The sequence below is a fragment of the Pyxicephalus adspersus genome, chromosome 5 (assembly GCF_032062135.1).
Source record: "Pyxicephalus adspersus chromosome 5, UCB_Pads_2.0, whole genome shotgun sequence".
In the NCBI taxonomy this organism is placed as follows: Eukaryota; Metazoa; Chordata; class Amphibia; order Anura; family Pyxicephalidae; genus Pyxicephalus; species Pyxicephalus adspersus.
In genome coordinates this window covers 96,694,077-96,716,995 of record NC_092862.1, presented here as the reverse complement: position 1 = coordinate 96,716,995, position 22,919 = coordinate 96,694,077, and the positions used below count along the sequence as shown (strand labels likewise).

At 39.3% G+C, this 22,919-nt stretch overlaps 1 protein-coding gene across 2 annotated transcripts in view; it reads left to right on the top strand.

The window, feature by feature from the left end:
- The window catches only part of VPS41 (VPS41 subunit of HOPS complex), a 111,512-nt gene extending 88,593 nt beyond the window's left edge, over window positions 1–22,919 (top strand). For both annotated transcript variants that reach the window (XM_072412220.1, XM_072412221.1), the window contains exons 21-28: window positions 7,128–7,265; window positions 8,996–9,050; window positions 9,827–9,967; window positions 10,888–11,024; window positions 18,021–18,120; window positions 19,676–19,720; window positions 20,911–20,990; window positions 22,600–22,919. In XM_072412220.1, coding sequence (XP_072268321.1) covers window positions 7,128–7,265; window positions 8,996–9,050; window positions 9,827–9,967; window positions 10,888–11,024; window positions 18,021–18,120; window positions 19,676–19,720; window positions 20,911–20,990; window positions 22,600–22,680 — 777 coding nt within the window. In that variant the 3' untranslated portion in view covers window positions 22,681–22,919. The remainder of the gene's footprint in view (window positions 1–7,127; window positions 7,266–8,995; window positions 9,051–9,826; window positions 9,968–10,887; window positions 11,025–18,020; window positions 18,121–19,675; window positions 19,721–20,910; window positions 20,991–22,599) is intronic.

The following is a 22,919-nucleotide window of genomic DNA, read 5'->3' as shown; positions in this document are numbered from 1 at the left end:
ACCAGACAATTCATCAGATTCAAAGAGCCAGAATTCATAATTCCCAGGTAACCATATACATGAGATTATCTTCACACAACCTGAGCTAGTTAGATCTGTACAAGAAAACATCTACATATCAGTAAGCCCCCTATAACCAGTACATCAGGCATGTCTAAAGTCCAGCCAGGGGGCCAATTGCAGCCCGTGTTCAGAGTTCCACCGGCCCACAGCCTCTGGCACAGTGAATCCCCTGCGTCATTATAGTGGGCGTGTGCTGTGCAGGATCCGCACTGACCATGCCCACTCTGATTCCAAAAACGTGCTCTGCGCTAACCCACACTGACACCGGACTCCGTGCACAGGGAATCCCTCAGGTCACCCTTGTGGGTGTGCGCTGTGCGGGACCCACGCAGACGATGCTCACACTAACCCTGAGTACATGCTGAATGGTCGGCCCCCACATATTTTCACATCACCAAATCTGGCAAAAAGTTTGGACACCCCTGCAGTACATGGATGTGCTGACTGACTTCTAAACATGTATTCTCAGCCTCTATGACTGTGCATATTTATGCAACAAAGATTAAGTAAAAAAAGATTAACACCATTTGTGATCACCAGACAGACTGGAATCTCACAGAAACCAGTCACAACTGCACTTAGACAGCATTAGGCCAGTTAAAATTCCCAGGTATTCTTTTATATGCCATAAATTATTATTTTAAAATCATGATGCTGTCGTTTATTGATTTATTTATTTTTACAAAACGTTTTAACCTCATTAGTGAACCCTTGAAGTAGTTGCTTTTTCTCTGCCAATCTAAAACTCGCCAATATCAGGAATGTAGAACATACAGTGAAGAACACCAATTTTTGTAGCGAGATTTTTTAGGCCAATATCAACAACATGTTTTATGAAAATACCAAACTTTTATTAATATTTACATTAAAAGGCTCATTTTCAATACATAAAACCATTGTTATACACAATAATCTCTCCTTTCAGAGTGTCCCTGTGAGGGATACATTCTGGGTTAATTCTCTACGCCTTTCGCGGAAATGGGTGATAAAATGGATATTGAGTGCTTTTTGAGAGCAAAAAAAGGAGCAAGCCTAATAGGACGAGGAAGACCATTCCAGAGAGTTGGGGCAGCTCTAGAAAAGTCTTTGAGCCATGCCTGTGATGAGGTTATGAGTAAGGAAGTCATTAGTAGGTCATCGGAGTAGCTGAGAGAGTGGCTGGGGGAGTGTTTTTTTTACCAGGTTAGCAATGTAAGTGGGACAAGAGTTGTGGAGGGATTTAAAGGCAAAGCACAGGAGCTTAAATTTGATTCCAAGGTGAAATGGAAGCCAGTGAAGAGAACTGCAAAGAGATGCAGCAGAAAAGGAGTGGTGGGAAGGATGGATGAGTCCGACTGCAGCATTCATAATGGATTGTAGAGGAGAGAGTCGGGTTGGTGGAATACCAGAGAGGTGGATGTTACAGTAGAGATAAGAGCATGTACAATGAAATTGGTGGGCTCTGGGGACAGGTAGGGGTGGATATTGGAGATGTTGCGTAGGTGAAAGTGGCAGGACCTGGAAATGTTCTGAATATGGGGGGTAAATGAGAGGGCAGAATCATGGTGACGCCAAGACAACGTGCCTGAGGGGAGAGACGAATACCAGTGTTAACAGTTAGGAATATGTCATAGGGAGATATGGAATTTGAAGGGGGGAAGATGATGAGTTCGGTTTTATCCAGGTTGAATTTCAGGTATTGGTCGGACATCCATGATGATATGGCTAACAGGCAGCATGAGACCTTATCCAGGACAGAAGGACACAGGTCAGGGGTGGACAGATAGATTTGAGTGTCATCAGCATACAGATGGTACTGTAAGCCAAAGGAGGTTATGAAACTAGTGAAACAGGAAGTGTACCGGAAAAGAAAAACGGTCCCTGGGGAAAAGGACTGACCCTTGGGGAACACCGAACAGGGAAGAGAGTGGGAGAGGAGGATTACCATTGAAAGAAACTTGAAAGGAGCGGTCAGACGGTTAGGAAGCAAATCAAAAGAGAGCAGTGTCACTGATACCAATGGAGCACATGATTTGTAGTAGAAGGGGGTGATCAACAGTGTCAAAAGCAGAGGAAAGATCAAGGAGAAGGAGGGAAAAGTTGCCTTGAGACTATATTGAGGTCATTGGCCACTTTAGTAAGGGCTGTTTCGGTGAAATGGGCAGCTCAAAAACCAGATGGAGAGGGTCAAGGAGAGAGTTGGTGCTTAGGTAAGTCTTTTGTAGACAAGACGCTTAAGAAATTTGGAAACATGGTAGAAGGGAGATAGGACGGTAGCTAGAAGGTAGGCAGGGGTCTAGCGAGGGTTTTTTTAGAATAGGGAGAATTATGGCATGTTTGAAAACGGAGGGGTATATACCAGTAGAAAGGGAGAAGTTGAATAGTTAGGTTAGGGCGGGGTCCAGGGTGGAGGAATGGGCACGAAGTAGATCAGAAGAAATTTGGTCAAGCAGACAGGTAGTAAATGGAGATGATGTGAGAAGGGAGGAGACTTTATCCACAGTAACAGGGCTGGGGGAGGTGGAAGCGGTGGATATGGTTGGAATGGCCCGGTGAGCAGAGACATCATGTCTGATTGTGTCAGTTTTCTCTCTAAAGTAGGTGGCTATGTCTTGTGCAGTGAAGGTTGTTGTGGGGAAGCAGGTGTGGTGTTTAGAAAGGGAGTCAATTGTTGAGCGGAGGCTGCGTGGGTTGGATGCTAGAGAGGAAATGACACTGGAGAAGTAATTTTGCTTGGTGACCCTGAGATATAAAAACATAAAGAAATAAACACACTTTATTTTACAACAATACTATTCATTTACTTGATTACAAACCTAAAATTATCTCTTTCTCTTGCTTTGTCCCTCATATATCAAAAAGTATTATTCTTTCACAGTGCATTCTTGAAAAATGTCTCTAGGTGTCACTCATTGTTTATAGGAAGGCTGGTTTGATTTGCTTTACCCTAATGTATCGCTGTGTCATTCTCTACTTCATAAGGCATCTTTAAATTCCTTATTATTTAAAGCCTTTTACTGTCCTGTTAGAGGAAAAATAGCCTAAATATTATTATAATGTTCCTGTTGGCACATTTGCCACTGTTCACTTTGTCATTCACATTATGGGCTTATGTGAACTATTTTATTGAATTACAGTGTATGATTTTAAAATGTTAACAATAGTCATGTGTTTCTCTTTTTTATGAGCTTAGAATTTATGGTAATTGGCTTGAATGCAAACTGCACTATATCCTTTATCCAGGGAATTACAACCATCAAACACTGTGGTACAGAAGCAATAATTTAATTTATATTGAATAGTAGTTTAGATTGTATGACTATAAAAATAGAAAATGTTAACATTTAATTAAAGCAAACTTAACTATGTATATGGAATAATAAAAAAGGCATTTTGAGTTATTGACTCATAATCAGGACATGATAAAAATCTTCTGGTCCTTAAATCTTAAAAATTTAAACAACACACAGCAGATTCCAAGGTGTCATTATTTCTTTAACAAAGAAGCCACATGTGAAAAGCTAAGTACACCCCATGATTCAGTAGCTTGTATAACATCATTATGGAGGAATTTTGGCCCACTTTCAAGTTCGTTTATGCACAGCTTGTTCTGCCACACCATTTTGATAAGGTTGAGGTCTGCAGTATGGCTGAGCAGTTGCAACCTTGGGGATCAAAGTCCTGTTGCATGACCTAATATCCGCAAAGCTTTTTGTGTTTGGGCTGCACCACATTTGAAAAAAATAAACATCTTCATTTCTTTTGGAAACCCATCTAAACAAATTTTACTTTGATGAACTTTACCATACTAGTCTGTAGAGTCTGAACTTGGGGTGAATTTGCTGAGATGTCCATACCCAGGGAAGATAACCGTTTTTTGTTTTCCACTTGTGAATAACCAATATAACTGTGGAATGATGGATTTTAAATGGTCTTATAACCCTTCCCAGATTAATGGGCAGCAACAATGGTTTTTCTGAGATCATTACTGATGACTTTCCTTCTTGGCATTATGTTAACACATAACACATTTTGTTTTTCTTGCTGATCAATTAATCACGCACATTTAATTAACAGCACATGACTGCTACTTACCATCTAAGTTCTTATGTAAGTGGTAAGGGTGTACCTAACTTTTCACACACTATTTGCATTGCATTTGGTCTTTGTTAAATAAATATTCATATGGCATGGTATGCCATGCGTTTCTTTCTGATTTTGCCACCTGCTAAGGACCATATGATGTTTTATTATGTTCCTCTTCTTATCAGAAATTTACTTCTCTTAAGACTAATGAAAATCAGTATCTTTCTGCTATGGTGCACATCCTATGGCCCAACAAGCCAGCTGGTTTGAATAATAAAAGAATTCTAAACTCTAAAAGGTGCTGATGTCACTTAAGAGTTCCACCTCCAGTGAAGCTATTAAAACCATGGTGACCTCAGGCTAAGGAATCAGTTTGTGTATGTAGGGTATCCTAATGGTATTATAAAGAGGGGAGTTTTTAAAGATAAATTTAAAGCCTAGTGTCTTAAGCCTCATATAAAAGCTGATGGAAATTTTCTCAAGTGGGGATCTGTGTAGAGGACCAATTGAGTGCAAAGAGAACAAAACATTTGAAAATACAAATGTAAAATATCTATTTGGGTCTTAGGTTAGAAAATTAAAATTTGGGAAATCTCTTAGTTGTCTAAATGGTTGAAAAAGTGAAAGATGAAATATGAAAATTTAGGATAGACCGAAATTAAACATTATTGCTGTTCATGTCCCCAAATATAATTCCATTCGTTCATGTCCCCAAAACCACTGTGACAGGGCAGAAAGGGGGACATCCACTCATTAGTGACACAAAACAAGCAAGATCCTAAACCTTCGTCCTGCTATCCCAAAACAGGTTTGAATAGAAGACAATTCTAACTAGCGTAAACATCCTGCCTTTGCAGTGGTGTATTTGTGAATTGCACAAATTAAAATATTGAAACTAAAAAACAAATTTGTCAGGGGTTGGGCTACCCAGTGTTTTTTCATATATATTTCAATATCACAATTTACCAGTTGAGCTTATACATTTTCAGTTAGTTAATAACGTCTAATAAAACTTACTCACTGTTGTCTTTAGGGATCAGCAAATAAATTATTCAGAAACCTATCTGAAGTAATAATAAAGAAGACGTAAATATAACCCTTGTGTTTCTTGTGTACTGCAGATGTTCAGGCTGCTAATATTTTTATAAGAATGTATATACAAAATGCTTTGTTTGTAGAATAAAACACATAAAGAAGAGTAAACCTGTGCATTCGAACCAAAGAACCGTATGAGATACCAATTTTATTTTGCTCCTCACATTAGTGGTCCAACTGTGTCTGTGGTCCAGAACCAAATCACATCAAAATAAAATCCAGGTTGCCTAATACAGCCAAAACATTTGGAAAATACAGTAACCTTGAGCAACCAATCACATTGAATCTTTTCCTGGCCAGACTTCTAAATCTGATGTATTCATATCCCCTATCCAGCTGGAACTCTGTTGATTTAAACATTATAAAAGTGACGTGGATTTATAATTACAAACCGTAACTATAATTTAAATCACCTAAAATTGCAAACAGGCATAAATAAATGCTTGCTGAAAACTACAGTAGGGTATGGGTACAAGAAGAGAGCAACAGTAACTTCCCCTGTGCAGGAGCTTCCTGTAATAAAGACAAATGTTTCACCCTGAATTACTACACAGATTTAAAAGAAATATTTTAAGGGTGACGAGATTCAGGTAAAAACTTGCATTCCTTGTCCAGGTAATCTTTGCTTATTTCAGAATTCAGCTCTAAACATAAAACATGGCCAAGGGTTAGCAGCTTTTCTCATAGGTATTTATAGTATCCACTACTGTTGTATCTTTTTCACCTCTTCTGGCCAGGAGTCATCTCTTTTAACCCCACTAGCGTTCTAATTCTGTCCGTATTTCCATGCCAAAAAGCGTTACATTTTTTTGCATGGAAATTTATTTTACATTGTAAGCCTAGAATTCTTAGGTATACCTCACTAAAATATGTCCAAAATTTATTAAATGATATATATATATATATATATATATATCTATATATATCTCAAGATTTCTTTGTATTAGACTTAATACAGCTATTTTGTATTGAATCCAATACAAATTTTTAATTTCCCCTCGTTCCTCTCGCCCGCACCGACGTCAGCGGGAATCCCAGGAGATTGTCTCTGCAGTTGCTGGCTGGAGATCGGAGGGAGAAGACATGTCCCGAGGACCTGCAGGGACCAGCAGGATGCCAGGGTACAACAACAAAATAAGATAAGTGAGGTTTTTTTTTTATGTTTTAAGCAACCCTGACTGGGAATTTGCCCTTTTTGCATGGAAAATCCACCCCGAGTCACACTCAGGATTAATGCTAGGGGATAAAGCAAAATTGGGGGAAACAAAGGGTGCCAATCTCTCACTGCGCATGTATGAGAGGTGCACTTTTTTCCCATTGCAGGAAGAAGCCTCTTCTGCAACCCAAAACCTGGAATAATATGACATAGGTATCCCAGGAGGCTATGTGCTCTCATTGAGATGAGGAGCCCCCCCCCCCCATTTTAATATAAAGAAGATATTTTGATGATGGGTCCACTTTAAGCTAGTGGGTGGTTACTGTTTATGTAACTCCTGTGAATGCAAGCTAGAGTTACTTTGTCCCATCACCTGACTCTTATTTGCTTTCCAATAATATGAATCTGTGATTTTACACATCTGTTCCTTGCTGAATATTCTGCCACCAGTCATCATTTTACCAGTTGTCAGGAGGGCATCTCTGACATGTAGAAGCAAGGTCCTACCAATATTTCTATTCTCATACAAAGAATCGTGTGGAACCAGGTATTGTAATTCATGTATGGGTAAATGATCAGCTGCAGTAAGTCTAGACAATACTAGTGACTAATTCTTAAAGGTTCTCTTTAGGTTTTTACTGAAAGTAATTGTTTAGGTATATTTAAAATTCAAAGACCATGAATTCTCTATAAAAGGTACAACTTTCACATGTTTGCATGTTCTTTATTTAATATTTTCTTCTTTCAGTATTTGCACAGGCTTTTCAAGAGGGACCATCACAAAGGACAGGCATACCATGAGAAACAAATCAGTTTGTATGCTGAATTTGACAGACCAAATCTTCTGCCTTTTCTTCGAGACAGCACACACTGCCCACTAGAAAAGGTAGGCAAGACTGTTCTGTGGGTGACATATACTCCCCTGCTGAAGTTCTCCAGGGGATTTCAAAGCCCTACAAGGAACATAGTGCCATTAATAAGTAAAAAGCTTTGCTTGGATAATTCGCAAGCAACTGATAATTCACAAACAATCCTACAGTACCTTTTATCAAATTTAAAATTGTATATAATGTAATAGAATATGTAATGTAATATGTCATTTGCATTTATTCATACTTCATACAATTAAAATTCCAGAGATGTTTTCAAAAATAGGCTCTATTGAAATGGTTGTTCCCTGACTTCAAAACATGTTGGCCATGTTTGTTGCTGTGGACAATACTTTGTAGTTTGGCACTCCTTTTTTTTTTATATATCTGTCTTTTTGAGCCTAGGAGCAGGTTCAGATCAACCTAGGATTTGAGTGATCCTATCAGTAATTGCTATTGCATATACTGGCCAACATGACAAATTTTTCTGACAAGACATTTTGGCCATAATGCAGTGATTTTTACCCTGTCCAGATGTTTAAAACACATACACTTGGAAGATGTTTGGTGATTGTCAGATTTACCACTTTATGAAGTATACCCCCAATTGTTTTTCTCTCTATTAGTTTTGTGGTTGTGTATTTGTAACAGTTAGTATCCTAGTTGTCTAATTTCACTTTGCCAAAACTGAAATAATGGTTTAAATCTGAAGATGTGAAACAAGTGTACTGTTTGAAGTTGAAAGCAGACGCAGTCCAAATTAAAGTACTTAGCTGCTATGTATCGGTAGCTTTTTCCTCTGATTAAGTGCTTGAAAGAAATTATAAAATTGGCTACTTGGAAGAAAGCCTAAAAGCATTTTGAAAATTGAAATTGAAATACCTGTCGTGACCAATCAGTGTCAAGTCGAGCTAAATGTATTAAGCCATTTAGCAGACCTCAGTGTGTTCAGTCTGAAGTAACAAAGTCCATGTTTGCTCATCAAAGTTGAATGCACTATACATTGTACTGACATATAACACCTGTTTATGCTTTATTAGGAAGTTAATCTGAAATCGCTGTTTTCTATTTAGTGCTTGAATTGTATGGCCAGCCACAACTTTTTTCATTTAGTTTTGAATGGAGTGAGAAGGCATTAGATTCCCTGTCAAGTCCCATCCAGTGCTCCATTAGAGAGATTTAACTAATCTTCCTGTCCAGCTGCATTTTACCAGACTAGACGTAGCATGATGTTCTTACAGCAGCACAGACAGACCCCTTTCAGATTTTCAGGAAAAGAAATTACTAGGAATGATAGTTCTTAGAAACAAACTATGCATGAGGCTATGCTACTATAGGATCCGCTTCGCCTTTCTTTCAAAAAACTTTATTTAGCTGTCCTACCTTACCACCAGATCCATGCCTCATATCCTTTGATGTGTTTTTCCATCATTAATGGCATAATCAAAAAATTCTAAAAATAGCTGTGGCCATATAGCTACCCCCCAGTTTAGTATTTCACCACCTAATAAAGATAATGATTCAGTACTGATCTTGTATTTTAAAATGCATTGTTTAAAATAATACATGTTTACCCACTGATTTTAAGAAATGATTTAAAAGTAATATGAAATGTTTTCACCGTGTGAATGTACAGAAACTGTACTTTTTCAAGAGTTATGTAACATAATTTCAGGTTGTCCTCATGGTTTTTAATAGACTCTTGTCATCGAATTTGAAATCTCATTTCCTTTCCCCTCAATTACAGGCTCTTGAAATCTGTCTTCAGAGAAATTTTGTTGAAGAGACGGTGTTTTTGTTAAGTAAGTACATTCACCCGCTCAGCATAATATGAACAAGATTTATGGGAATACAACATGTCAGGAGTTTTTCATAAAGAATTAGCAGATATCTATTTAGATTTCCTGCTTAGAAGAATATTTATTATGCACATGAAGCACCAAATCTTGTTCAGGATTGTAGGCTGCTAAAGCTAACAATGCTGCCTGCCTCCAGTATATACATATTTAATACAACCTTGGACCTGTACAGTGCAGCTGTAAGCTGAGCTGTCCACTTCCCCTCACTTATAAGCAAGGGGGTCAGGGATTTTTTGACCATACACAGACACTTCATAGAAAAAAGTTTTTCAAGACATTTACAAATGTCATAACCCAAAGAAACAAATATGTTAAATGTATTTTATCAATCTTTTTATTATAAATAACTTTACAACTAATAAAAACATTTAAAAACACCACAAACAATCATAGATTTATTCTTTCTTTTTTTATCTTAAATGCTCTCTCCTTTATTAAGTAGCAGCAGATGTGCAGGTATCAGTCTAGTCTGGTTGAACGGGTGTCTGGTAATAATGGTACTATTTTCTGAGAGTTTATTTTTGAGATTGTTAGGAACCAGAGATCTGTCTCGGTGCCAGCTTAGACGGCCTACATTTAAAGTCATTTTATTCAGATCATACCTGGGTTTAATATCTTGGTTTACTGTTTTTCCTTTCTCACTGTTTGCTTGCTGACTTATATAACCAAATGTTGCACTGTATTTATTGCAATATTCAAACATAGAATTTGTTTTATAGGCAGAATGGGGAACAGCCGCAGGGCCTTGCAGATGATTATGGAAGAACTACATGACGTGGATAAAGCCATTGAGTTTGCAAAAGAACAGGATGATGCCGAGCTGTGGGAGGACCTTATTTTGTACTCTATTGATAAACCACGTAAGAGCAGTGAACAATGTATATGGGTTCTTGCAGTGTTCTCTTCCATTAGGACTGTCAAGGGCATCTCTAACGAAACATAGTGTGCATCAGAGAGGAATCTAATACCTAATTTGGGCCACTTCCAGCCTTACTCAGGCCAGGAAGAAGTGCTGCATTGTCATTTTACTTTAGATGTGTTCTTTTAATGACATGAGGGACAGAATTTTCATGAATCATTCCTGCAGCTGTTTTGTGTGTTTTTCTGTGGCATTTCAGTCACTTGTTTTCCACACGGTTTGCAAAATACATAAAATGAGATAGAAAAATGTGTCATAAATATGTATGTATGGTAAGTTTTAATTGTTTATACACAGTTGATATGAGTAAGAAGAATGTAATCATACTTCAGTGCCAAAATCTGTTCTTCTGAGGAACTTATTTTTCCATTTCCAAACCTTTACGTTTAAAGCTAGAAGACTGTGTTTGGGTTTAAGTGCATATTTTATGAAAAAACAGGCTGCTACGATGTTCAAAATATTTGTTTACAAGAATAAAAAAAAGTCAACCTTTTTTATACCCTTAGTAATATAGTGGCCTGCAGTTTATGTAATCAAAAACAATAGCGACCCCTTATTTCTGCCAACACTGAATGTTCCCATTTCTTCCCCAACTACAATGTGCTTACTAGGCAAGCCTTTCTAGTCCAGCATTATCGTAATTCTTATAGTACTTCTGTGAGTTTGTCTAGGTTTAGAGATGCTTACAGATTTACAGAAGAGGCACCTTCTTGTGCTGTCCTGTCATTTTGTTGTAGCAAAAGTCAAACCAGGTTCAATAGATAGTGAATAGTGGAAATTTTAATTAAACCATTTCGGGCAAACTTTTCATTTATCACTGACTTGCATACAGATAAAGGACTTTCTTTTTTTCCATAATAGCATTTATAACCGGATTACTTAATAACATCGGGACCCATGTTGATCCAATCCTTCTGATTCATCGCATTAAAGAAGGAATGGAGATTCCTAATCTGAGAGACTCACTTGTGAAAATCCTGCAAGACTACAACTTACAGGTGAATACTAGCACACTCACGCAATGGAACATCTAGGGCTTGCCTGCATTTACCACTCCTGACAGAGATCTGCTAGCAGACACAACCACTCTGTGCTGCTGGCAGTGTTAAAGTAAAATTAAATTGCAGTTGGACTTTTTCACTATTAGTCAGATAGATAGTTGTATTGTACTGTATTGTTTCAGTCCTGTAATCTACTCTACTCAGACAGGTAAAGGGTTTTACTGTTAGTCAGATAGTTGTATATTGTACTGTATTGCTATTGCTCCTGTTCTGCGCCCCCCCCCCCCCAAAAAAAAATCCTCCTACTGTCATGATTTAGACTTTGAGAAGCATATTAGCGCAAAAGTATTTTGCATGGTGTGAAGTCACACAAACATTTTAACTATGTCTAGCCAAAGAGTAAGGGGCAGCTTTGTCAGGGGTGGCAAGGAAAGCAGTATGGGTTGGTTTTTAACTGCAGACCCGAGAACAAGAAGCCAGCCGGACCTTAGACATTTTAGCCCTGCTGGTGGTGGTGTACGACCATTATTACCACGCTTTGAACAGGTATTAGAGTACATGACCCAGCCTGGGTCAAGTGATTGCACCCCCTCTTCCAGTCAGACACAGGCCTCACAGGGATCCCAAACTATAGTCCCTGAAACCTCCTCCTCCTACTTCTTCCTCCTCGGCTAGAAAGTCTTGTGTAGAGCAGAAAGAATGTTCATGAGTACGTAGAGGAGGCACACCAAGGGGTGGAGAGGCAGAGATCCACATCCTTGAAGACCCACAGTGGTTTGAGTCATCCGAGTCAGTTCACAGGCTTTCCCTCCTCAACTTTTCACCCCAAAACGCTGAGCCAGACGAGCCACTTCAAACTGGCTCCAAAAGGCCGCTGTTTCCTGTCGGCACATACAGGGAAAAACTGTACTCTTCCAATGATGTTGATGTCCTTGATCCGACATGGGGCGAACAAGGAGATCATCATAGGCAGGAAGAGGAGGAGGAGTAGATTGCAGAGCACCCTCAAAGGGGGGGGAGGGAGGAAGAGTGTAAAAGCTGCCAACACTCTGCAGTCTTCACATACCAGTCAGGCAAGTCAGTCGTCCATCGTCGGCAGCTGTCACCACAGGCGTGCCTCAACAACCGCGGACCGCCACCACGAGCTCCAGCTCCAGAGCACCTTTCGGCCTAGTTCAATGTTCGCCCGTGTGGGCAGTTTTTAGTGTCCATAGTGATGACAACACTATGGTCATCTGCAAACTGTGTGCTCAGCAGTTGAAACGAGGCAAAAACCCAAACAAACCTTGGAACAACTTGCATGAGCACACATTTAAAAAGCTAGATCTTCCTCTGCTGCCTTTCCTCCTTCTGCCACCAAAGTTCCCCGTGCTACTGCCAGCAATTTGAGTGGGGGATGTAGCTGAGCATTACAGTTTTCAGGCTCCACCAGCGGTAAGGAGGCGCTCCAATGCAGATCGACTGGTGTTTGTCGCATTGCTAGCAGTTAGGACAAGGCATCATTGCCATCCCCCACACCTTCTACCCCATCTTTCAACATTTCTGTGGTTAGCATTACCAGCATCCAACCTTCCATCCCCGAGATGCTGGAGCAGAAGAGGAAATATGGTCCAAATGACCCCAAAACAAAGCTAATTAATGCGGCAATTGCACAGCTGATTGCCGTTTGAGCTCCTCCCTTACTGACTGGTGGACTCCAATCAATGCGTTCCATTACGCATTCCTCTGCACGAACCCACAGTACTTTATGCCCAAGCGGCAGTATTTTGCACAAAAATGTGTTCCTGCTTTGCATGAACACGTGCAGAGCAGTGTGTCCGTGGCCCTGCAGCACTCTGGCAAGGTGCAGCTGACAACCGACAAGTGGTTGAGCAAGCACAGACTGGGAAGATATATTTCCTACACAGCTCTCTGGGTGACTTTGGTGGCAGCAGGGGAAGATGCAGCTGCAGGAAAGCCTGCACACCTAGCTCTGCCCAGAGCACATCGCCATGCAATCTCCTCCTTGACCTCCACTGCCACCTCCTCCTTTGACTCGTCTGCCTCAACCTCTTCCTCCAGGGACACTTTGCTGTGAAGACCCAGCACCTCCCACCCACCTGCATCTGTTCCCCGCCAGCAAAAACCTGCAGTTTGCTATTTCGGTGCACAATGTCAGACGTTGCCATGCAGTCCTGAGGTTGCGATGCCTCGGCTCTCTCAGCCACACGGGCACAACCACTCTAAGTGCCCTGCGGGAGCAGGAGAACATATACTGACTCCGCATGGACAAAAGCCAGGCAAGGTCGTGTGTGACAACGGGGCCAATCTGCTGGCAGCCCTGCATTCTGGGAAACTTTCACACGTACCTTGCCTGACTCACCTCATGAACCTCATAGTTCAACACTTCCTAGCCTGTACCTAGGCCTCCAGCCGCTGATGCTGAAAGGCAGAAAGTTGGAATTTTACCTTTTACATGCTCCAGCGGCTTGCTGAACAACAGAAAGCGGTGGTGGATTACGTGGCAGAGTCTGCTCGTTTAAGACGCTTACCTACATTACCTTCCACCCTGCGAAAAGCAAAGTGAGGCCTTATGCACTCTATTGGCACCTTTGGAAGAGGCGACCAGGATGATCAGCATGAATCAGGCTTGTGTCAGTGACACCATCCCAATCATATGCTTGTTGGAACAGATGATGGTGGAGCTCGGATACGACACAGAGCGGACGCTGCAGCAAGAGATGACTTTTTACAACATTATCTCAGACATGCGTGCCTACTAGGCATAGTCTACCGCAAGTCCAGGAAGAGGAGGAGGTCGAAGAAGATGAGGATTAGGAGGAGATAGCAGGCATGGGAGAAGGGGAGGAAGTGGGAGAGGAGGACATGGAGGGTACATGGCATCCATCCATCCAAACAAAAGGCAGCATGTTCCATGGATGGCAAGACCTAGGAAGAGGAGGAGGACGACCCTGTGCTGCTGTTCGACCCACAGGAGTCTGAGTGTAGAATTCCCTCTGCTGTGGGAAGTTTGAGCCACATGACAGCCTTCATGCAGGAGTGCATAGCCAAAGATCTGCGCATACAGTACATAAAAACAAACACTAACGACTATTTGATTGCTACATTACTTGATCCATGTTACATGCCTCAGATAGAACAACTCATCCTGCCCCAATACAGGGGGCCTAAAATGCAGCACTAACAAGAAGTGCTTGTAAGGGACTTGTGCTCAGCCTTTCCGTATGCCAGCAGCAGGGATCCCTATGGCAGTTACACCAGCCAAACAACTACCGTAAGCGGCAAGGGTGGCAGCAGCAGGAAAAAGCCTACGTCTAAGCCAAACTATGCAGGATTTTTTTGAGCATAGAAAAGCCGACAGTCGTGCAGCAATTGCCAATGACAGTCTGCAGCGCTACTCAGTCATGGTGCAGGAATACCTGAACTTTACATGGGACATCTGCAACCTGCAAAGCCAGGACCCACTGCGCTACTGGGCATCCAAGCTTGAGCAGTGGCCAGAGCTGGCAGAACATGCCATTCAGATCCTTGCCTGCCAAGCCACAAGTGCGTTATCTGAAAGAGTGTTCAGTGCAGCTGGGGGCATAGTGAGTGACAAGCGCATTCGCCTCCCTGCAGAAAATGTCAACTGACTAACTTTTTTCATAAAATGAATAAGGCTCGGATCAGTAATGACTTCAACACCCCCTCTGCAGAATGCACTGATTAGTTGGCAACTGCTGCACAGCCTGCTGACCCCTTGACGGGAAGAGCACTTTCACAGCCTTCTTCATCTTCTCCTACCCCTCGTGGCCCTCTACCTCTACTCTGTCTCTGAGGCCTATACCTTGCAATGGAGCTGTGTAACTGGCTAATTTTTGTACAGAGGACCTCCCTCGGGACCCTCTGCCTCTATCTACTGTGAGGCCTATATCACTTGTAACAGAGCTGTGTAATCGGCTAATTTTTTGGACTGAAAGACCACCCCCAGGGCCCTCTGCCTCTACTCTGAAGCCTGTTTATGGCTTGTAACGGAGCGGTGAAACCTGGTGGCTAATTTTTGTACCAGAGGAACCCCCTTGGGGCCCTCTCTGCCTCTACTCAGGGGCCTGTAACAAATCTGGCATGTTCTCTTGACCGCCCCATAAAATGGCCTTGCCAGCAACATAAAAAGCCTTCCTGTTTTTTTTTTTTTTTTATTTTTTCTTGCCTTGTACAGTGTTGTGCGGAGCTGTGGGAGTCTTGACGTGTCTTTTTAAATGTATTTGTAGGCTGTAGAAGCTCTACACAGTTCTGAAAAATAACCCGAATTTTCCCCTATTCAGTTTAATGGTGTTCGAATTTAACGCTCCCATCACCCGAACAATATTGGCCTATTCGAGCGAATAGCTGTAGCTGATTTCCATGAACAAATTTTGACTAATCGGGCCGGTTTACCTGACCTTTTTGGCTATCTGTAGAGGTGACATTTTTCTCAATGGCCAGTAATGTAGGAGACATTCTACCCACTGACCACACACCATGTATTTAAGCTGGGGATATGGTAATTTTAGCAGGGGTTCCCTGGACAGGAAGGTTATACTAAACAATAATCATCCCCTTCAACAGAGATCTTTTTTTAACATCCAAGACCATGTTCACTTTGGCTGTAGTTCCCTTTACAACATTTTACATTTATAAACAATTTTGTAATACTAAAGTTTTGTATATTCTATAAAAGTTCTAATAATTTAGTTGTAAAACTAATGCCGCATTAGCCTGTAACTAATATATGAAGTTAGATAATAAAACTTTCATTGATGAACACATCGCTTGCATTTATCTTTTTATTTTTATTATGTTTGCCTTATCTGTACAAGGCATGCAGAGCAGCATATCAAGCGATGAATAGCAACGAGCTAAGAAAAAATAAAATACCGCTGAGACACACAGAACCACTGGTGAAATATAATACACGTATTTAGAGTGATAGACTGGGCACAGGCCTCTGAGGACTCCAGACCTCCTACTTGAAATTCATTTATGCACGCAAGACCTTGATGCATAGTATCAAGAGATCATGGCAATAGCTTATAATACATTCCAAATTTAGTAGATTCTGTCGGCAGGTTTTGATGTATGTTACAAAGAGGCTGCTCTGCTCAGTATGGGCGAAAGTAATTGTATTTGTACCTATAGCAACTGCAATAATAAAACCTTTTTACCAGCTAAACCTTAGTATTTTGCAATTTAACCCCCCTAGCGGTCTGATTTTGTCCAAATTTCTGTGCAAAAAGTGGTACAATTTTTTTGCATGGAAATTTATTTTACTTTGTATGCTATATTAGGTAGGCTTTTGCTAGGCAAAACTCACCAAAATATATCCAATAGTTAATAAATTTAATTAAGAACTTTAAAAAAAAAAAAATGAAAAAATAAATAAATAAAAAAAATTATGTGTGTGTGTATATATGTGTGTGTATATATGTGTGTGTATATGTGTGTGTGTGTGTGTATATGTATGTGTGTGTGTGTATATGTGTGTGTGTATGTATATATGTGTGTGTGTGTGTATATATATATATATATATATATATATATATATACACACACATGTGTGTTTATATATTATGAATAATTTATGAAGATTTCTTTGTATTGGACTCAATACAGCTATTTTGTATTGAATCTAATACAAAGTGATTTTGAATTTCCCGCGGCTAACTCCCGGCGTCACGGGAAACCTCGTTGATCTCAGCTCTGCATTTGCCGGCTGAAGATCAGAGGAGGCAGACGTGTCCCCAGGACCTGTGGGGGGACGAGCAGGACTCTAGGGGACAGCGACGGAGCAAGGTAAGTGTGTTTTTTTTTTTTTTTTTTGGGTTAAAGTAACCTCTTTTTGCAATTAAAATCCACCCCGGGTCACTCGGGATTACCGCTTAGGAGGTTAATATTGATGGTTGTCCAACTTAATAAATCCCTATATTATCCATGTGAATGGCCCAAATACTAGGCTGAAAAAAAATTTGCCTAGTGAGTTCCCTGGTTCAGAGCAGCTCCTCTGTAGCTCTGAGGGAGCTGGCACGGTACAGTCATGTGACAAAGATTACACTTCCATCTAGTAGTACAAAGGGTATAAGATAAGTAAAAAATTATCATAAATACTTTCCACTTTAGGCGCTTAGGACAGGAAATCAAGCCTGGCAGCACAGTAATTACATTTTTTCTGCATTATTTGCTCCCAGACATTACTAGAGGGAGCCGAATAGAAGAAATCAGGCTTTGTTTTTGTATACATAGCAGAACATCTCACTCAGTCTACTCCTATCAAAATGCTTCAGTTTTTTATGATCCTTGTATGTACCTTGGTTTTGAAGAATAGAATTTTGAAGATTCAACCTGAAGTGCAGTTTGGAGCTTTTTATATTACGTAAGGAGATATACCATTACTATATTAATCATAGACAGTAATTAAAAATGAAGTGAAAGCACCTCTGGAACTCAAAATGGTTATATATATATATATATATAATGTATGTATGTGGCTGTCAATTAATTTGGCCAGAAAAAAGGGAATACTAGTAGCGAATCAGGCTCTGCTGCATGCATATGTGTTAGAAGGGAGAGCAGATTGAGCCAAGAAGTTTTTTTATTGTCCCTGTTAGCTAACGAGCAATAAAGGATTTTTTTATATAAAAATATATATGTTATTGCTTGGCACTGTAATGGTTTTGAGCATTTAAAGCTGAACACCTACCAGCTAATAATATAATAATATTGTGACTGTGTCACATCTCCAGGCTAACTGACTGTACCACATATTAGGGTGATTGTACATCACCTCTTTTTTTTTTTTTAGCTGCTTTCATGGAGTTCTCATGGAAAATATTTGAAATTGATAATTCATCACATTATTATTTACAAAAGTATTCACCCGTCAATGTAATAAGTACATTTTGTGTATTTTCCTTACAGGCAATCTTACTGTGAATTGTATTGGTATTTATATAGTTTTTGTATTTTTGTTTGTTCTAGATACTTCTAAGGGAAGGGTGCAAAAAAATTTTAGTATCAGACTCCTTATCCCTGCTAAATAAAATGCACAGGACTCAGTCGAGAGCTACACTGGTTGATGGTATGTTATTCTTTTATTATTCCTAATTTTAATAAACAGGAAACAAAAATTTTTTATGGTTTCAGGATTACATGATGGTAAAATGCACTATTACATTTTCTTTAGTGTAAATGACATGAGGAATAATTTAAAAAGACAGTTTAAAAACTTTTTACAGCATTAGGCTAGGTATACATGTCAGATGATCTTCAGCTGAGACACAGTCATGCTTATATTGGGTGAAAATCTAGCATGTGTACAGTGATCCTCCAACATCCTTCATCATAACACCCTCTTCTCTCATCTGTCACCGGAAACCATCAAAAAAAAATTCCAGTGATGGTAATCTCATATCTGTGTAGGGTTTAGGATTACAGAAAAACATGGTATTTTGATTAAACCCATCTCTAATATGGGGGGTTCCTCCCCCTTGATCACCCCCAACTCCCCCCAGTAAACTTTAAAACATTCCCAGGGTACTTACATTTGAAGTGTTGCCTAGGTGATGAATGGGCTCCTTCCTTGTTTCCTCCGCATCATTGGTTAGACATCCTTATTGCCACAGAGAACATTGCTCATTTTAAAATGTTTGAGCCCCTTTCCATGCATTATTTTTGTGAGATTCCAAACTGCAAAACAATGCACCCCAAGGGGGAGAGTATGTCCATGGCCAAGTGGACTTACAGAAGTGGGTGGAATGATGCTGGCCGGAAGAGTACTGTGGCCAGCAGTGAAGTTTAAGAGTGTGGAGGTTTGAGAAGGTGGGTGAAGCCATAGTAGAGTTGGTCTTTTTATTTTGATACTGTAAGATGTCATCCCTTATGATAGATGCAAAAAATCAATAGTTTTATGTGTGTACTCCCTATGTAGGGTCACTTTTAAAATTGCTAACATTTTGTGAAACCTTAGCCAGACAGAAATTCAGGATCATATATGGTAATGAAATTTGTTTGGAGCATAGGATCCAAGAACTGAAATTATAGATCTTTATATATACTATATAGAATCTAGATTTTTTAAATGAGAATTAATTCCTTTATCTCTTGCTTTTCAGATGTGGTAAAGACAGAAGGGGTAATATAGTGAAAGGACCCATGGGTACTAAATTTGTTCTATTCCAGTGCTGCCTCCACCAAACTCTCCAGCTTTAGCCATTTTTGAGATTATTGGATGGCTGTACCCCCTCCCCCCTCAGTGTACTCTATGGATACAATATTTCCTTGATCAATAAATGTTTAATACACATAAAAAATTATTCCCAAAGCATTCTATATTAGGGTTCCCATAGTACTGTCAGTTAGAATTCCCAAGGCACTATTAGTTAGCAGAAGAGATTTCACACAAACAGTCACTTTTTCTTCCATTAGGGATAAATCGCTAAACTGATGGCTCATTCAGCTGTGTTCATTCAAATTCAGCTATTGATCTCTGCAGAAAGCACCCTTTTTCAAATAAAGAATATGGTATGTGTAGGAGTAGTAACATCTGAAAAAGTTAGGTAAAGCAGTATACGTGAACTTCAAATATCATATGATTTTGCTTAGAAGTTTTAAAAATCATGTTATGTTTGTTTCAGAGGACAATATTTGTGAGCAATGTCTGTCACCAATTCTTCCAGCAGGTATGGTTTCTTTTTGGTTACTTTTTTATTTAACCTGATTTTACTTGATTTGCTCTTCTGTATTTTCCTATTGCAGTCTGCAAGTCACACTGCCTCCATCAGCCTGCTTTTTTCTATAGTACATCTTAGTGTATCTTTCTTCCATCTGTTCCCCAGCTCAACAATGTTCACACACCCAGCCATCTTTATAATGTAGGAGTTTTCAACCGTGGGCAGGGGTCAGCATGGGCCCCCTCTGTCTGTTCGGGTCACTATGCAGCAACTGTGCTTTTTTTTTTTTTTTTTTTTTTTTCCGGTTATGACAAACATTAAACTTTTCATCAATTTGAGGTACTGCTCTTTCGTGGGATCATACCGGGTGGACTAGTCTTTAGCCCCCTCTCAAGCCACATACATGAACCTTGATTGTTCATGACACTGTTGCCAGTTTACCTGTTATCCTTCTCTGGATCACTTTTGGTTGGTAGTATCCACTGCATATCCACTGCCTAAATCTCTCATTTTGTAAGTTTGATAACCCACTCATCTAGGCATGTGGCCCTTGTCATAGTAACTCAGTCCTACATTTGCCCATTTTTCCTCTTCATTTGCTGCATAGTTTATCCCAACCTTTACCAGATACCATTCTGAGATAAGCAATTTTGTTCCTTTACCCATCGTTAGTTTTAATGTTTTGACTAACGGGTGTATAGAAATGTTTTTATCCCATACTTGTAGAGCAACCTGTAATTATTGATTTGCCCTGTGGGTAGGGCCATCGGCTAACTTTTTCATTAAAAATGAAAGGGGCACAGAAGTATATGTGCAACTAGGTACTGTCTGGTTAGTTAATTGAGTCTTTATATGCTCCACTATGTTACTATGCTTTCCAACCCGAAGAGTCCAATATATGTGTAAATAAAGCTGAATATGAAGGGTCAGATACAGCAACATTAAACAAAGGTGAATCAGGAGTCAGTATTTATTTTTATACTGAACCTGCACAGTTAAAAAAAATTGAAGACTCAATGTTCATATTGTATATTATGCGCAAACCCAACTGTGTTTTAAGGGGTTTAATATTCACTTTCTCTATTGGATCATTGCTCTCATTATTTATTTTCTGTATATTTAAAACTTGTGTTTAGGCTCTTTGAATAGAACATTTACTCCAGTATTTTAATAATTAATATTTTTTATTTGCTTTTCAGATACTTCTAAGCCACTTGGGGTGGTGGTATTTCACTGCAGACACATGTTCCACCGAGATTGTCTGCCTGTTGGTAACACGGTAAGCAGCTCTCATAATCTACTTCAAATATCTCAAATAAGCTGATATAGGCAGTGAGAGAATTGCTGTGCTTTACATGACCCCTGGGATAGCATCACAATCAGGCAGCGTCTAAGAGGGGAGATTAAATGACTTCACTATTTCTATGAAGCTTTTGTGTCAGAAAAGAACGTCTAGCCAGAATGGGTTAGCTGTCCTTTACACATTAATATATGTTTTTTGTAACTGTATTTACATCCAGTGAGTTCAGCAGGCCCCATGTATTTTGAACCTTCATACATTTAGATGGAGGACAACAATATTTTAGGGTTCACAAATGCTGCAGTAATATCTTAATGTGCTCATTAAACCAAAACGTATGTTAAAAGTAAGTCTAGAAGTTCTCATTCGTTTCAGTGGCACAGTAAAGGTGACAGCTGTGAAGCTGCACATACCTGGCTTTCCATTGTGGCAAACAGCCTCTAGCATGTGAGCTGTGTTCAAATATAAGATCCTGGCTGTGACATGAATGCCTTGGTACAAAAGTCCTTAGGATCAAAAGGATTCCAGCAGAATTAGGCTACATACACACACTTGATGATTCTCGTCTGATAATCCCCTTGGGATAGTATCGGACTAGACTCTTGACGTGTGTACAGCGCTTGTCCAACATCCTGGAGCATCCACGAACAATCGTAATGCAAATGAAGAGAAGAAAGCGCAGCGGATGCTGTTCTCAGTCATTCCCCCCATAGAGCAGAATGGTGCTGTATGTATAGGACTCGTTTATGCATTTTTCAGTCTTTTGTCATTGGAAAGGATTGTGAAAGATCCTTTCCAAGGACAATTATTGATCGTGTTTATGTAGCCCAAGTTGGGCAGTTACTCAGGGTAGATATAAATAGGGAGAATTAAGAAATTAGAAGGTGGTTGTGTAGGTCTTGCATAGATGGGCTAATGTTTACTTTTAACAGATTTTGCATTGCCATAAAAGTCTATAGAAATAAAAAAAATAAAAAACTTAAAACAGGTCAAATGAAGTCAGAAGGAAGTATCTCAAACTAATGTCAGATTGATGCCATTGACATAAGTCCAAAGCCTGTCAACATAGGCATTTAATGTAAATTGTATTTCAAAATATAATTATGTCACTGCTGTATATGCTGTATCACCTTACCAATATACATTTCATGTAATGCATTGTTTTTTGAACATAAAATAAAATCTTCATATTGTAAAACATGAAATTATATGCACTGGGTTTCTTTCTACTCTTTCTACTGTTGGTAGAAATTTAAAACTGTTCATATAATCAATTAACATTTTTAGTAGAAGTTTTTTTAAAAAAGCATCCCTTATTTTCCTTTAAAATATTTATATTAGCAATAAAAAAGCGATTTGTTAAATGTAGATTATGTATTAATAATATGCAATATTGCAATATTTTCTTCAATTGCATAGTGTACTTGTGGCTTATTTTATGATATGCTTATTACCTAATTTTTTTACCATCTTAAGTTTCTTTAATTTGCATGTAATCGTATATTCTATAATTCAGTTGGGAAAAACAGTTTTAGTAAAGGCATTTTTATTGATCTTTTTTTTTTTTTTTTTTTTTTTTTTTTTTAAGATGTCTCCTGTTTACTTCTGCAAAATCTGCAGTGCAAAACACCGCGGTCCTGGGAGTGCAATCCTAGATATAAAGAAGTAGCATGATGTCCTTATACCTTGGAGCCATGAAGCATTTCTGGAATTCGTTCTTTTAGACATCTCAGGATGCTGCTTTGTTTGTGAGATGTATTAAACTCTTGCCTATAAATGTTCTTCTGTTGACAGGCTGACAAAAACAACTTACATTAGCTAGTCTGCTAAAATCTTGAAGGAGCTGTTATATAAACAGTGTCAGACTTTATGAATTTCTGTTTATATATTAAAAACACAATTCTCAAA